Source organism: Heteronotia binoei, chromosome 7 (assembly GCF_032191835.1).
Source record: "Heteronotia binoei isolate CCM8104 ecotype False Entrance Well chromosome 7, APGP_CSIRO_Hbin_v1, whole genome shotgun sequence".
NCBI classification, from domain to species: domain Eukaryota; kingdom Metazoa; phylum Chordata; class Lepidosauria; order Squamata; family Gekkonidae; genus Heteronotia; species Heteronotia binoei.
This window is the reverse complement of record NC_083229.1, coordinates 110010507-110025433: the sequence shown is the minus strand read 5'-3', so window position 1 is coordinate 110025433 and position 14927 is coordinate 110010507. Positions and strand designations below refer to the sequence as shown.

Sequence of the window (14927 nt, the reverse complement as noted above, 5' to 3'; positions counted from 1 at the left end):
GAAGTGTGCGGACTCTTATCTGGGAGAACCGGTTTGATTCCTCACTTCTCCGCTTGCACCTGCTAGCATGGCCTTGGGTCAGCCATAGCTCTGGCAGAGTTTGTCCTTGAAAGGGCAGCTGCTGTGAGAGCCCTCTCAGCTCCACCCACCTCACAGGGTGTCTGTTGTGGAGGAGGAAGGTAAAGAAGATTGTGAGCCGCTCTGAGATTTGGAGTGGAGGGCAGGATATAAATCCAATATCTTCTTCTTCTATCTTCTTTGTTTACTAAATATTCCGATTTTTGCCTTGCATCATTCAAAAACTTTGACCTAAACCTGCAGAAATATCTTATGACCTAATGCCTGTTTTAGACAAATGAAAGTGAAATTAAACTCACTGCTGTATAAAGTTAGAGTCCAGTGGCACCTTTAAGACCAATAAAGTTTTATTACAAGTATGAGTTTTCATGTGCAAGCACACTTCTTCAGTACATTGTATGCTGATTCCAAGTATTCCTGATCGTGGGATCATGGATCATCTCAATCCCAGTTCCTGGCACAGATGTTTATTTATAAATTTAGTAAGCCAGCTCTCCAGAATCATAAATCAGAAGTTATATATAGCATATCTAAAATTACAAAACAACATCCCAATAAAAACAAAACAGACAAAACTTCAGTTTAGGGTTGCCAAGTCCAAGTCAAGAAATATCTGGGGACTTTGGGGGTGAAGCCAGGATACTTTGGGGGTGGAGCCAGGAGACAATTGGGGGCGGAGCCAGGAGCAAGGTTGTGACAAGCATAATTGAACTCCAAGGGAGTGCTGGCCATCACATTTAAAGGGACAGCACACCTTTTTAAATGCCTTTCTTCCATAGGAAATAATGAAGGATAGGGGCACCTTCTTTTGGGGCTCAAAGAATTGGACCCCCATTTTGAAACTTGGGGGTACTTTGGGGAGAGGCACTAGATACTATACTGAAAATTTAGTGACTCTGCCTCAGAAAACAGCTCCCCCAGAGCTGCCAAAACCTCCAGATCAATTCCCCATTATACCCTGTGAGAATTGATCTCCACATAGGGAATAATGAAGTGCTCAGCAGATGTCCCACCCCCCCACCCCGGTTTCTGGTGACTCTGAAGCGAGGGATTGGCCTCTCTACTCACGAGTTGCTGCCAGCTTCTTCCAAGTAACACAGACAGCCCATCCCAAGAGGAAGCCTTTCCAATCGGAGACTGGAGCCTCCGGAGGCGGAAAGTCATATGGTGGCTTTGGAGGCAGGGCTTCCCCCACCAGCCAGCTGACTGGGGGGCGGGAAGGAGCCTGGGAAAGCAGAAGAACCCCTGCTGGGACCTGGGGATTAGCAAGCCTACTTCAGTTCCCTTAGCTCCTTGTTTTGCATCTCATGCCTTGACATAGACATGTCCAGGGCTTTTTTTGTAGCAGGAACTCCTTTGCATACTAGGCCACACACCCTGATGTAGCCAATCCTCCAAGAACTTACAGAAGGCCCTGTAAGAAGAGCCCTGTAAACTCTTGGAGGATTGGCTACACCAGGAGTGTGTGGTCTAATATGCATAGGAGTTCCTGTTACAAAAAAGCCCTGGACATGTATATATGATATATTCATTATTTAGTGCAAAGCAAGAAGACCACCCCATAAAATCATGCAATCATAGAGTTGGAAGGGACCATAAAATGTGTGATCCCTAATCTATATAGTTCACTCATGTTTTACGTTAGACATCACCTCTTCCTGAACAACACTTCAGATAAATTGTGTAACTCTGGAGCAAATCCATACAACCATTTTTCTTAACTGTGACACTAACTGTAGGATCATGAACATGAGCTCTGGCACACCTTCTCTCTGTAGATTCATCAAAACTGAAGCTGGTGTGTTTTAAGAAAACATAGCAAGATTTTGTTATTTGAGATGGTTTCTGAGGAGAAGTGTGGCTTGGATTATAGTCAAGAATGAGGCAGGCCTACATTGGTTTTAACTGTTTTTCAACTGGCCAGTCCTGAGCTATTGTGATTAAAACATATTAAAACATTATAAGCCATTTTTTAAAAAAAAGACAAACCAAATTATATTCAATGATAGAAGTAGGCTTCCCAACCTGTGGAGCCTTGCTTTCGTTTTCCCAGCAAGCACATTCTGCTGGAAGAAGACCAAGTACGGTAAGTGTTTGTGTGTGTGTGAGAGAGAGGGAGGGAGCAGGGAGGGGGGATTCCCTGGTATGGAGGCCCTCCCTCCCTTTAGAAAGCGTGGGGGGGGAGGAAATGTCTACTAGGCACTCTATTATTCCCTATGGAGAACGATTCCCATAGGGAATAATAGGGAATTGATTCATGGGTATTGGGGGCACTGGGGGGCTATTTTTTGAGGTAGAGGCACCAGATTTTTAGTATAGCATCTAGTGCCTCTCCCCAAAATACCCCCCAAGTTTCAAAACGATTGGACCAGAGGGTCCAATTCTATGAGCCCCAAAAGATGGTGCCCCTATCCTTAATTATTTCCTATGGAAGAAAGGCATTTAAAAAGGTGTGCTGTCCCTTTATATGTGATGGCCAGAACTCCCTTGGAGTTCAATTATGCTTGTCACATCCTTGTTCCTGGCTCCACCCCCAAAGTCTCCTGGCTCCGCCCCCAAAGTCCCCAGATTTTTCTTTAATTGGACTTGGCAACCCTAGATAGAAGCATATCCTTGATCCCTTTACATTTTCTCTTCATACAAACATCCATTCTTCCCCACCGCTAAGTGTCACAGTTTCATCAAGAAAGGGCACATACCTGTTCTGATGTTCTTGTAAGACTTGGTAGATGGTAATCAGAAAAGTCTGGTTTTTAAAGCCTCCAAAGACACAGTCTTTGTAGATTCGGAACTCAGCAGCAGTAACTGTCTCTCCTTCGGGAATCTGAGACAAATTAAATTTGAACTCCTTGCGGTGCCGCTGATAAGGTGCAAACTCCTTGTCATATTCGACTGTTTTCAAAAGGAAAAAAAAAAAGCAGTTTAGAGGAATGTTCCCATATTCCCTATCCCCCACTGTATTTAAAAAAAAAAAACACACACAAATCAAAATGATTACAAAAAGTGCCCCAGAATACGATTGGCATCAAAAACATTTTAAATAAGACATATCTGAATAAAATATCAGGCGCAATGCAGTTTTAAAATTCTAGGGTGGGGGGCATTAGAAAAGTTGTCATCGCTGTCTTCAGACTGCCTTTCCCCCCTTTTTACTGGCACAATTGCACTAGCAATACTGTGTATTAGCACTAAATTGCGATTGACTACCCAATATGTCACCTGTTTTTTTTAAAAAAGACCACTACATGTGTTATCCTGCACCATTTTGAATAACAAACTCCATAAAAGCCTCATGCGACATCCCCTTCAAACAAACGTTCAGGCCAGTGTCTCTCTGATGTTCAGTAGCAGCAAGCATGATATATTAAAGGGTCACTCCACCTGTTTATGTCACACATCACAACAATGTTACAAAATTGCTTATTTTATCATTAGCAGAGATACAACCTCCTAAGTCCACTGAAATCAACGGGCTTAGAAGGGTGTGACACTACTAAGGAATGCATTAGGGTTGCCGGGTCCAGGTTGGAAAAGAAGACCACAGATTTATACCCCGGCCTTCTCTCTGAATCAAAGTCTCGGAGCAGCTTACAATCTCCATAAAAGCCTCATGCGACATCCCCTTCAAACAAACGTTCAGGCCAGTGTCTCTCTGATGTTCAGTAGCAGCGAGCATGATATATTAAATAACCTGTGAGACCTGTGAGGTGGGTGAAGCTGAGAGAACTCTCCCAGGAACTGCCCTTTCAAGGACAACTCCTACAAGAGCTATGGCTAACCCAAGGCCATTCCAGCAGGTGCAAGTGGAGGAGTGGGGAATCAAACCCGGTTCTCCCAGATAAGAGTCTGTGCATTTAACCACTACACCAAACTGGCTCTCTGGAGATTTTGGGGGTTGAGCCTGAAGAGGTCAGGGTTTGGGGGTGAGGAGGGACTTCAGTGGAATATAACACCAGAGTCTACCTCCCAAAGTGGTAATTTTCTCCAGATGAACTGATCTCTGCTATCCAGAGAGTGATTGTAATAGTGAGAGATCTCCAGTCACCACCCAGAGGTTCTGAGCGCGCTGTGGGGGGGCAGGCGGGGATTGGAGCATGGCATCACAGAAGGGGAGGGGGAGGAGGCAGCCTGGCCTGGGGTGTGTGCACACAAGCTGCCTAGGGCCACCCAGGGGCGGGGGGGCAGCAGACAGTGAGTCTGTCTGGGGTGCCACACGCCCTTGGGCCGTCCCTGCATGTGGAATAAACTGAGCAAGTGAATGCCCACAAGCACCTTTATTTCAGGTTGGCTTTAGCTTCCCTACCACCATGCAGTTCATATTGCCTTCCATTTCAAGCTACAACCTACTGAAAATAAACCCCACAAATCCTCTCATGAAGGCTTCCTGTGTATTTCTTCCAATGTGAATACTTCTGATTATCAGTTCCCCTTTTATTATCAGTTCTTGGAAAACTCAGTCAAGGAAAATGCTCTCTACCCATTCCCAGGGCTAACCAGTTTGCACTGTTATTACACTACATGGTGACAACTGACTGCATTCCTGAAAGGGCAGTGTGCTCCAAAATGAAAAAGCGGTAATGTGAAGGAGAACCAGTTCTCACAGCACTTTCTTCTCACCTCTTTCCCTCTCCCCTTATGATTTGATTCAGGTCGGCCAAATATCTAGTGTCTGAAACCAGTAGTCACCTATAATCTAATGTATGTATGTATATCTTCTAAATAGTGGGAGGGTGAGGGGCGATGAAGCAACCAGGTTAATTTGTGCTGTGATTTTTGTCTCAGACATGCCAGACGCTTATATTAATGCAGAAGAATTTGATTTAATCAGTAGCTGCTTCAGCTAATAAATCCGATGGCATTATTTATTGCCCAAATATCTTTGATTTTGAAATAGTAACCTGACATCTAGAACAAGGTCTGAATTTTAATGAGCTGAGTTTTAGAAGGAAAAAAAAACCCTGATGCTGTCAGTTTCAACAGGTTTTAACAAGCATGTAATTAGATAAGAACAAAGTACAGGGGTGTAATTACACAAATAAATTGGTTGCATCTAATTTCCTTATATCCATATAACAAATTTCCATCAAGCATGACTGGTACATTGACATTCATTGTGGACTACAGCAGGCAGTGTTCCCGGTGTTTCAGTGAGGATTTCTTTGGTCATGTGATTATTGATATTGGTTTTTAGGAATATTTGCTCTGGGTGCAATGTTGCTGAAGTGTTTGCTTGGGCTGATGAGTTTTAAATTGGTTATGGTTATGTTTTATGATATGTTGCTAACTACTAGGGTTGCCAATCCCCAGGTGGGGGCAGGGGATCCCCCGGTTTGGAGGCCCTCCCCCCGTTTCAGGGTCGCCAGAAAGCAGGGGGAGGGGAGGGAAATGTCTGCTGGGAACTCTATTATTCCCTAGGGAGATTTATTCCCATAGAAAATAATGGAGAATTGATCCGTGGATATCTGGGGCTCAGGGCGGGGCTGTTTTTTAAGGTAGAGGCACCAAATTTTCAGTACAGCATCTAGTGCCTCTCCCCCAAAATACCCCCCAAGTTTCAAAAAGATTGGACCAGGGGGTCCAATTCTGTGAGCCCCAAAGAAGATGCCCATATCCTTCATTATTTCCTATGGAAGGAAGGCATTGAAAAGATGTGTCGTCCCTTTAAATGTGATGGCCAGAACTCCCTTTGGAGTTCAATTATGCTTGTCACAGCCTTGATCTTGGTTCCACCCCTAATGTCTCCTGGCTCCACCCCCAAAGTCTCCTGGCTCCACCCCCAAACTCCCCAGATATTTCTTAAATTGGCTTCGCAACCCTACTAACTACCTTGGGCTCTTAGGAAAAACACTGTTGGAGGGGAGGGACTGTGGTTTAGAGGCAGGGCATCTGCTTTGCATGCAGAAGGTCACAATTTCAGTCTCTGATACTGGATCACGTAATGAGGGCTTTTTTTGTAGCAGGAACTCTTTCGTATATTAGGTCACACACTCCTGATGTAGCCAATCAATGGTTAGACTCAGTATAAGGCAGCAGCTTCATGTGTTTATTAAGGTCTTCTTGCTGTTTTATTTTCCAAGGAGTATAAGAAGCATCAAATGAGACCATGTTCAACCTGCACCTTAGCCAAATGCTAGTGAGTTTTTTTGGAAGTCAGATCCAAGTGGACAGCCATGTTGGTCTGAAGCAATAAAACAAAGTTGGAATCCAGTAGCACCTTTAAGACAAAGTTTTATTGAGAATGGAAGCTTTCGTGTGTGTGCACACTTCATCAGACAATGAAATGGAGTACAGTTAGCAGTGCTGCATATAGCTTGTGGGTAGTGGGTAAGCATGCAAAATAGTACAAACTTAGAATCCAATTTGGAAGAATCACTGGGTGCGTTCACACTACACTAAGTAATACGTTTTGCAACTAGATTTTTGCTATTCTTACACAGTAAGAATCAAGCTACAAAATGCATTGTTTAGTGTAGTGTAAACATACCAATTCACTCAGCTATTTGAGTAATTAATCAATAACACAGAAATTCTCACTACCCTTGTAATAAGGGCTTTTCCACATCATGCTTTTACTCCAGCTTTCCTTCTCAGCTGCATCATTTCTTTCCCTCTCTCTTAAACTAAGGCTGCGATCACACACACGAAATAATGCGCTTTCAATCCACCTTCAGTGCACTTTCCAATTGGATTTTGCTAGTTCACACAGTAAAATCCAGTTGGAAAGTGCATTGAAAGTGGATTGAAAGTGCATTATTTAGTGTGCGTGATCAAAAGTACATTATTTAGTGTGTGTGATCAACAAAGTTTTATTCAGAGCATGCACAGGAAGAAGGTTGCATGCATACAAAAGTTTATACCTTGAATAAAACTTTGTTGGTCTTATAGGTGCCACTGGACTCCAATTATGCCAGACAGCAAATCTTGATGAAGACCAACAGTAGACAACTTTAAACAAGAGGTGGTTCAAGAATATAGCATGGGCACTGCCAGCGTCAATGCACGGTGTACCAGCACCTGACCTCTCCAAGAGTGCAGGTAGAAAGTCATACTGCTTTACCACCAGGACTGTGTTGGTATACATTACTAAATGTAGAGTAAGAAGATGATGGTAACCTGGTTCAAAGCTGACAGAATGTAATCTGAACTGCTGAGGTGGTTAAACTTTCCCACGCCTGCTATTTTTCCCCCTGGTACCTGTGTTTCCACTTGTCAAAGTGGAAAGTCAAAAGCTCCTTTTTTAAAAAAGGTAAAGGTATTCCACTGTGCAAGCACCAGTCGTTTCCGGCTCTGGGGTGGCGTTGCTTTCACAACGTTTTCATGGCGGACTTTTTGCAGGGTGGTTTGCCATTGCCTTCCCCAGTCATCTACACTTCCGCCCCGGCGAGCTGGGGACTCCTTTTACTGACCTTGGAAGGATGGAAAGCTGAGTCAACCTGGAGCCAACTACTGGAGCCAGTCGACTGCGGGGTGACATGATAGAGGTTTACAAGATTATGCATGGGATGGAGAAGGCAGAGAAAGAAGTACTTTTCTCCCTTTCTCACAATACAAGAACTCATGGGCATTCAATGAAATTGCTGAGCAGCCGGGTTAGAACGGATAAAAGGAGGTACTTCTTCACCCAAAGGGTGATTAACATGTCGGATTCACTGCCACAGGAGGTGGTGGTGGCTACAAGCATAGCCAGCTTCAAGAGGGGGTTAGATAAAAATATGGAGCAGAGGTCTATCAGTGGCTATTAGCCAGTGTGTGTGTGTGTGTGTGTGTATAAATTTTTGGCCACTGTGTGATACAGAGTGTTGGACTGGATGGGCCATTGGCCTGATCCAACATGGCTTCTCTTATGTTCTTATGTTCCCCCAGCTGCTTCCTTCGGGACATGACAAATATGCATCCAGAACTTCAGCCCCAGGAAAAAGTGGTTAGGACAAAAGTTTGCTGTGCTGGGACAAGCAGCCAGTGGGGAACCAGGGTTAAACACTTACTTTTTGCTCCAAGATACACATCTGCACACGCGTATGCTCAGATATCACTTTGCAGCTGGTAAGATTCCTGGCTTTAAATCTCTGCCAAAACATCGAGTTCTGCCCTAAGGGCTAGGATGAACTACGGCAAGCATCAGTCTATGATCCTTTTGTGCCTGAAAATTTCCAGACTCCCTGTTCTGGATTCAACCGAAAGAGTTTTGTCCCTTGCAAGAGACTGGATATTCTGGTGGTGGCTGCTTCCATCATTATTACTTTTAAGATGACTCCATATTCCTCAGAGATTTTGAAACGGACCTTATGAAAAAGCTACACATCATGTTTGAGTAAACCTTGACAAAATCAGCACTGGTTTTTACAAATGTTTATAACCAGGGCTTTTTTTTAGCAGGAATGCACAAGAACACAGTTTTGGCTGTCTTGGTGTAAGGGGGTGTGGCCTAATACCGTTTAGCTGTGATTTCTCTTTCCTCTATTCATCTTATTCCTACTGTATGCTCACTGTTTCCCTCCCCCCTTTCCCCCCCTTCTTCATTCCTTCTTTCTCTCCTTCCCTCCCTTTCTCCTCATCAAACTTCATACTTTGTGTAGCTCTATACTGAGTGAATTTACTTTTATTTTTACATACTTCAGGATCTCCTATGAAGTTATTGAACATTTTCCTAATAGTTTTACAGTATGCAAAGCCCTATAGTATACAATCTCTTTCGATTCATTTCGTACTGCTGCTTAACATGTTACTTGCATTTTGAATATCTACTTACTTGTTTACTGATTTTACTTTACTTTCTGTATATCTCTGAGTTTTCTAAATATTTTTTTTTAAGTTTAAAAAAAAGCAGTTTCAGCTGTCTTGGTGTAAGGGGGTGTGGCCTAATATGCAAATGATTTCTGCTGGGCTTTTTCTACATATATATATATATATATATATATATATATATATATATATATATATATATATATATATATATATATATATATATATATATTAACCAAATGCCATTTCCTCATCTTAGAGGCCAGCTTCTATTATTACAGATAATGATAATCAAAAATAAATAATTTAAAAAGATATAAACAACTGTTGTAAGCCGCCCTGTGTCCGCTTGCAGAGAGGGTGGGATAAAAGTCTAATGTAAATAAATAAATAAATGTAAGGAATCATAGGGTTATAACAGATGGGCGGTTTAAGCCGCCCTAGGGACGGGAGGCAGGCAGACCAGAAAAACGCATCCACACATGCACATCTGCCTCCTGTCCCCGTTCTGACCGCAGCCCACGCGGGGCCGGATTGAAGCCGCCTCAGAAAGACACCACTTACAAAGTGGTGCCTAAATTCCGAGACGGCTTTGAGGCGCTTCCCAGCTGTCTGGATGGCCAGGAAGCACATGGGGAGTGGCCAGGAGGCGCATAAGCGCTCAAGAAGCTCCTTCGGGGCACACGTAGCCTGTCCCTGTTCCGGGGGGTGGGCTGTGTGCCATCTGGAGGCTTCCGGTCCACTCCTTTTCTGGGCAGCTGTCTTTGGGGTGGCTTGATGCCGCCCTGAACCGGCTGTCTGCAATCACCCATACAATTCTTTTTTTAATTAACCTTTCAGAATGATGAAATCTTTTAATGAAATACTCAAAATATTGGTGAATAGGGTTCCCATTCCCTAGATGGGGGTGGGTGATACAACCAGCGGTGGAATTCTAGCAGTAGCTCCTTTGTATATTAGGCCACACATCCCTGATGTAGCCAATCTTCCAAGAGCTTTAAAGAAAGAGCCTTATAAGCTCTTGGAAAATTGGCTACATCAGGGGTGTGTGGCCTAATATTCAAAGGAGCTCCTGCTAGAATTTCACCCCTGGATACAACAATTTTTGGGGTTTCTGCCCACTGCTAGTCAGCTGGCTGACGGGAAATCCCAACCCCAAGCAGCAAACTGCTCTCCTAGGGGGTCTGAACAACCAAATGCTGTTCTTGTGCTGAGCTACCATACCCTAGAAGAAGAAGAAGAAGAAGAAGAAGAAGATATTGGATTTATATCCCGCCCTCCACTCCGAAGAGTCTCAGAGCGGCTCACAATCTCCTTTACCTTCCTCCCCCACAACAGACACCCTGTGAGGTGGGTGGGGCTGGAGAGGGCTCTCACAGCAGCTGCCCTTCAAGGACAACCTCTGCCAGAGCTATGGCTGACCCAAGGCCATTCCAGCAGGTGGGGAATCAAACCCGGAGTGGGGAATCAAACCCGGTTCTCCCAGATAAGAGTCCGCACACTTAACCACTACACCAAACTGGCTCTCCTAATTAACCCTAATTAACCCTAATTAACCATTACCTCTTTAGTTACAAAAAATACTCACTCAATACATTTTATGGAATTGTTTCACTACAATTAATTTTCCTTGGAGAAACTGTAGTTATCTTAATATGGAATTAGTGAGGTTGACAATGACAGATACAAAAGCCGCAGTCCTAAGAACATTTTCCTGGGAGTAAGGCTTATTGAATAATATAGGACTTTTCTGAGTAGACTTACTTAGGGTAATTCCCAAAGCCAGCAATTACATCATATTTAATAGTATACATGCTGTTTATGTTATACAGAACAGTCTCGTTATATTAATAATAATCGGTAAAGAAGCAGGAGATAATAGTAATTCCAGATTATCAGAAAATGGTTATGATCTTGCATATGCGATGTACACTCTGGTCATCTGCACAAGAGTTCTTTTTCTTGGGGGGGGGGAATCTCAGCATGACTTCCAAGTTCTCTTTCTACACACAGGTTTTTAAATTAATATCCCCGATGGTTAGAACATACTTGGAATGCCTCTGTCCATCTGATAAAAACATTGGACAATGCCGTCCAATTGCAGATAGTCTTACCCTAAAATATGCCGCTTCTATTTCTGCACGAAAACTCACTGTTCTCTGTCATTTCAAACAGGAGTGTAGAAGAGCCAGGGAAATAATACTTTGGGAAAGAAAGATGATCTGGATGAAAAAGTTAGCGGTAAAGATTGAATCTGAGAGGGGGAAAGAGGGGATGGTTAAAATATTTAGTAAACAAGACTGGAACAGTCAAAACAGCATTCAGAGCCAGTTTGGTATAGTGGTTAAGTGCGTGGACTCTTATCTGGGAGCATTGGGTTTGATTCCCCACTCCTCCACCTGCACCCGCTGGAATGGCCTCGGGTCAGCCATAGCTATCACAAAGGTTGTCCTTGAAAGGGCAGCTGCTGTGTGAGCCCTCTCAGCCCCACCCATCTCACAGGGTGTCTGTTATGGGGGAGGAAGGTAAAGGATATTGTAAGCCACTCTGAGACTCTGATTCAGAGAGAAGGGCAGGGTATAAATCTGCAATTATTCTTCTTCTTCATTCTTCATTTTGCACTATAACATTGTTGGGTGGATCTGCTTAATAATACAAGAAATGAAAAATGGTCCACCCTTGCCAAACCTCCTCTCCAATCACGTACACACAGGTTTCATTTTGGTTTTCCATCATTGAAAAGTCAAAATTTTAAAAAGTAAAGGACCTGCATGGGAGAATATGCATATGCTCCAACACTGTCTTCTTTGGTGGCCAAAGAGGAGGACTTCTTCCTTTTTTTTGATCAGCAAACAAGATTTGCCCCGTGTGGCCTCCCCGCCCACCAGCTTTGCCCACGAGGGCACTGGTGGGGCAGCAGGGTGTCTAGGGCGTCAGATGCCCTAGGGCCACCCCTGCACAGGTGACAGTAAGGATTTCTAATAGCATGACACTGGCAAGGAATTTATGATGTCCAATTAGTGTTACAGTTTAGAATGATAATCCTGACATCTTTCAGTAGCACTCAAAATGTGGTTCAAATCAGCAAATATTTATGCAATGAAAGGGGTAAGTCCCTTGCATTACAACCGTGCTCCCCCAGGCCTTTCATTCTTATTTATTTTCTAAAGACTCACCGACAAGTAAATTGAAAAGCAGACCACAAGATAAATGCTTCCCATTTAGGAAAAATACATATTGTGTGGTTTCATACTCAAATTTATATTAATAAGACCTGAAACGAAGAATAACAAACATTTGAAATTTTCAGTGTGTAGGTGAATGAGTAAACATTATTTTCTGAGCCATTCCTAATCTCTGTGGTTTTTAAACACCCAAGGAAAAAATTAGCAGAACAAACTTGTCTAGACCACTGATTTTTTTTTTGTATGTGTGTGGCTACTTTATACTATTTTAATATAATCAAAAGCAACAAACGCTCAAGTTTTGCTTTTAAAAATTTCATAGTGGTCTAGTGCACATACACTCACATATGGTTTATATTTATTTTATTATTTATTTGTGGGATTCATGCCTTGGTTTTCTGTTGCAAAAATACTCAAAGTAGCTTATAAGCAAATATTATAAAAATAAAACATTAAACTAATAAAAATGTCAGAGGACTCAAAACACAGTCTGACATTCTTCCTCCTATCCTTGCCAGTTCAAATAAAAACTATCCATTTGTTTGCTGATGGCTACCTTATCTCCTAAAATGAGCATTTGCTTTGGGCCCCTTAATCCGGGATTCAGTTCCTCCTACGGTGCCAGTTCACCTTATCAAAAGGGGCCCACTAGGTGGCTTGCATTCCACTTGTGGCTCCATACCAATGGGCTGGATTTCTTATTCATTTAAAGTTTGAGAATGGGATGAGATCACTTCAACTCCAAGACCTTTAATAATTCACTTTACCAGAATGTTAAGGCGGCGATATCAAGCTCTTCACAGTTTCATCTAAACCAAATGATTAAAGTTATTGAGGCTAAAATTATCTTAACCTGTTCTCATACTTTGAGTAGGTAAGAAGCTTGGCCCACTGTTATGGAGCTGGGCATGGAATGTGAGCTGCACAGCGGGCTACCGTATATTCTACCCCAAATTCAGTCACATGAACCTAAACTTGTAAATCACCACTTAACTCAGACTCCCTGTCTGTGGCAAGTAATAATTGCTTCCAACCAGGCAGAAAACCTTGTAAAAACTGAAATTGTTTACCTTAATGCCAAAAATCCTAATGCACATATGTGATGGGCTTGTACAAAAAACAAACCTCATGTGGATGTTGGTCGAGCAACTTTTGTGGTCTTGCTTGTAAAACTGCATTGATCTGCCTGAATGCTGAAAACTGACCGCAAGATTTGAGGGGTTTAAACTGACTAGTCAATTTAAGTGGTTTAGTGGGTCTAGATTAGGTAATTTGGACCTTTTTTGAACCAAAGTACGAACACCACATATGGATCAGTGACCTATGCCAAGCTGTTTTCTAATTAAGAAATATTTGCTCCGGCGAGCAACTAGAAACTCCTACTAGGTTTACCCTGAAAGAAGGCATTCTACCACACTGCAAAGGCATAAACAACTCTTGGTTAGTGTAGACTATTTTCTAATTTAAAAGTATTTACTTTCATATTGTTGTTTTTAAAAATAATCATGTACCGATATTTTTCTTAGACTTGATACACAGGGTTCCTCATCCATGAACAGAAGGCTTGCAAAAAGGAGGAGCAATACTTGCTGATACCTCCTTCCCATTGAAGTTTTTGCATTAGAGTTGCCAGGTCTGTGTTGGAAAATACTGAAGACTTTGGAGATGGATCCGGGAAAGGGTGGGGTTTGGGGAAGGAAAGGGCCTCAGCATGGTGAAATGCCCTTTGAAGCAGCCATTTTCTCCAGAGGAGCTGATCTATGTCAGCTGGAGAACAGTTGTGAAAGCAGGAGTCCCCAGGTCCCACCAGGAGTCAGGGCTGGCAAACTAGGCAATTGCCTAGGGCGCTGGCCTTCTAAGGGTGCTGAATTGGGTGCCCCCTCCCCATGTGACTTGGTGATGTTATCAGTGCCGGGGGGCACCAGATGTTAGCTTTGCTTAGGATGCCAGTCTGGGGCCAGCTCTGCCTGGAGGCTGGCAACCCTATTTTGTATCATCCCACATTACACCTGAGGCTTTCCCAGAGCTCAGAATCTGCTGTTCCATGAACAAAGAGGGCTGCAGTGGGAAGGGGAAGACTGGACAACTCTGTTCCAAGAGCAGAGCTTTGTATCCAATCTGTGTCTGCACAGTGTCATAAATCCCAACAATGGCTGCTTCCACACAAAACATGCCCTCATTTGGGAGGAAGCTTCCATATTACCTTGTGCTTTTCCCAAGACTTTCACCGCATTGACACTTCTGCCCAGGCACAATGGAAGGACATGGAGTCAGTGGGGCCACAGACAGCAGTTAGCAGAGCAAGAATGGGATGCGTAGATCCCATCCTACCCACTTTTACCACATTTGCTACTGCTTCTGCAGCAGGGGCAGCTTTTCCCATCCATGTGTAGAAACAGTCAATACCGTAATACCAATCCCTCTGCTAAAATACAAAATGTTTCGATTTTTTAAAAATGCCTTTTAATTTAATTTTAGTTTCTTAATAGTTGTTGGCAAGTACAGTACAGCCTACTCCTTGAAAGAGGAGATTACCCAAGAGGCTATATTAGAAACTGGGCTATTACTTCTTAGTCATATAAAGAACTTGAAACATTCTGAAGAGTTTCACATACATGATCTCTGTAATCCTTACAGCAGCTGTGCTGGAGTAGCACTTCCTGCCTGTTGAAGTTGTGGAGGGGCACTAAGGCTGAGATAGAAAAGTAGGGGCCTCTCTGTTCCCACCCTCCACACCAAACTAGCTCACATAAAAATATGCCTCCTAATAACCTCCTAATCTGTGGTATATTTATAGGTATGGGCTGTGGCTCAGTGGCAAAGCATCTGATTGGCAGGCTGAAGGTCCCAAGTTCAATCCTCAGTATCTCCAGTTAAAAAGGTCCGGTAGTAAAGGATATGAAAGACTTCTGCCTGAGACTC

General features: G+C 43.1%; 1 protein-coding gene across 1 annotated transcript in view; it reads right to left on the bottom strand.

Annotated features, from left to right (window-relative positions):
• The window catches only part of BMP6 (bone morphogenetic protein 6), a 134348-nt gene that overhangs the window by 38601 nt on the left and 80820 nt on the right, over nucleotides 1–14927 (bottom strand). Inside the window, exon 2 of the mRNA XM_060244361.1 lies at nucleotides 2778–2970. Within this exon, the coding sequence (XP_060100344.1) occupies nucleotides 2778–2970 (193 nt within the window). The remainder of the gene's footprint in view (nucleotides 1–2777; nucleotides 2971–14927) is intronic.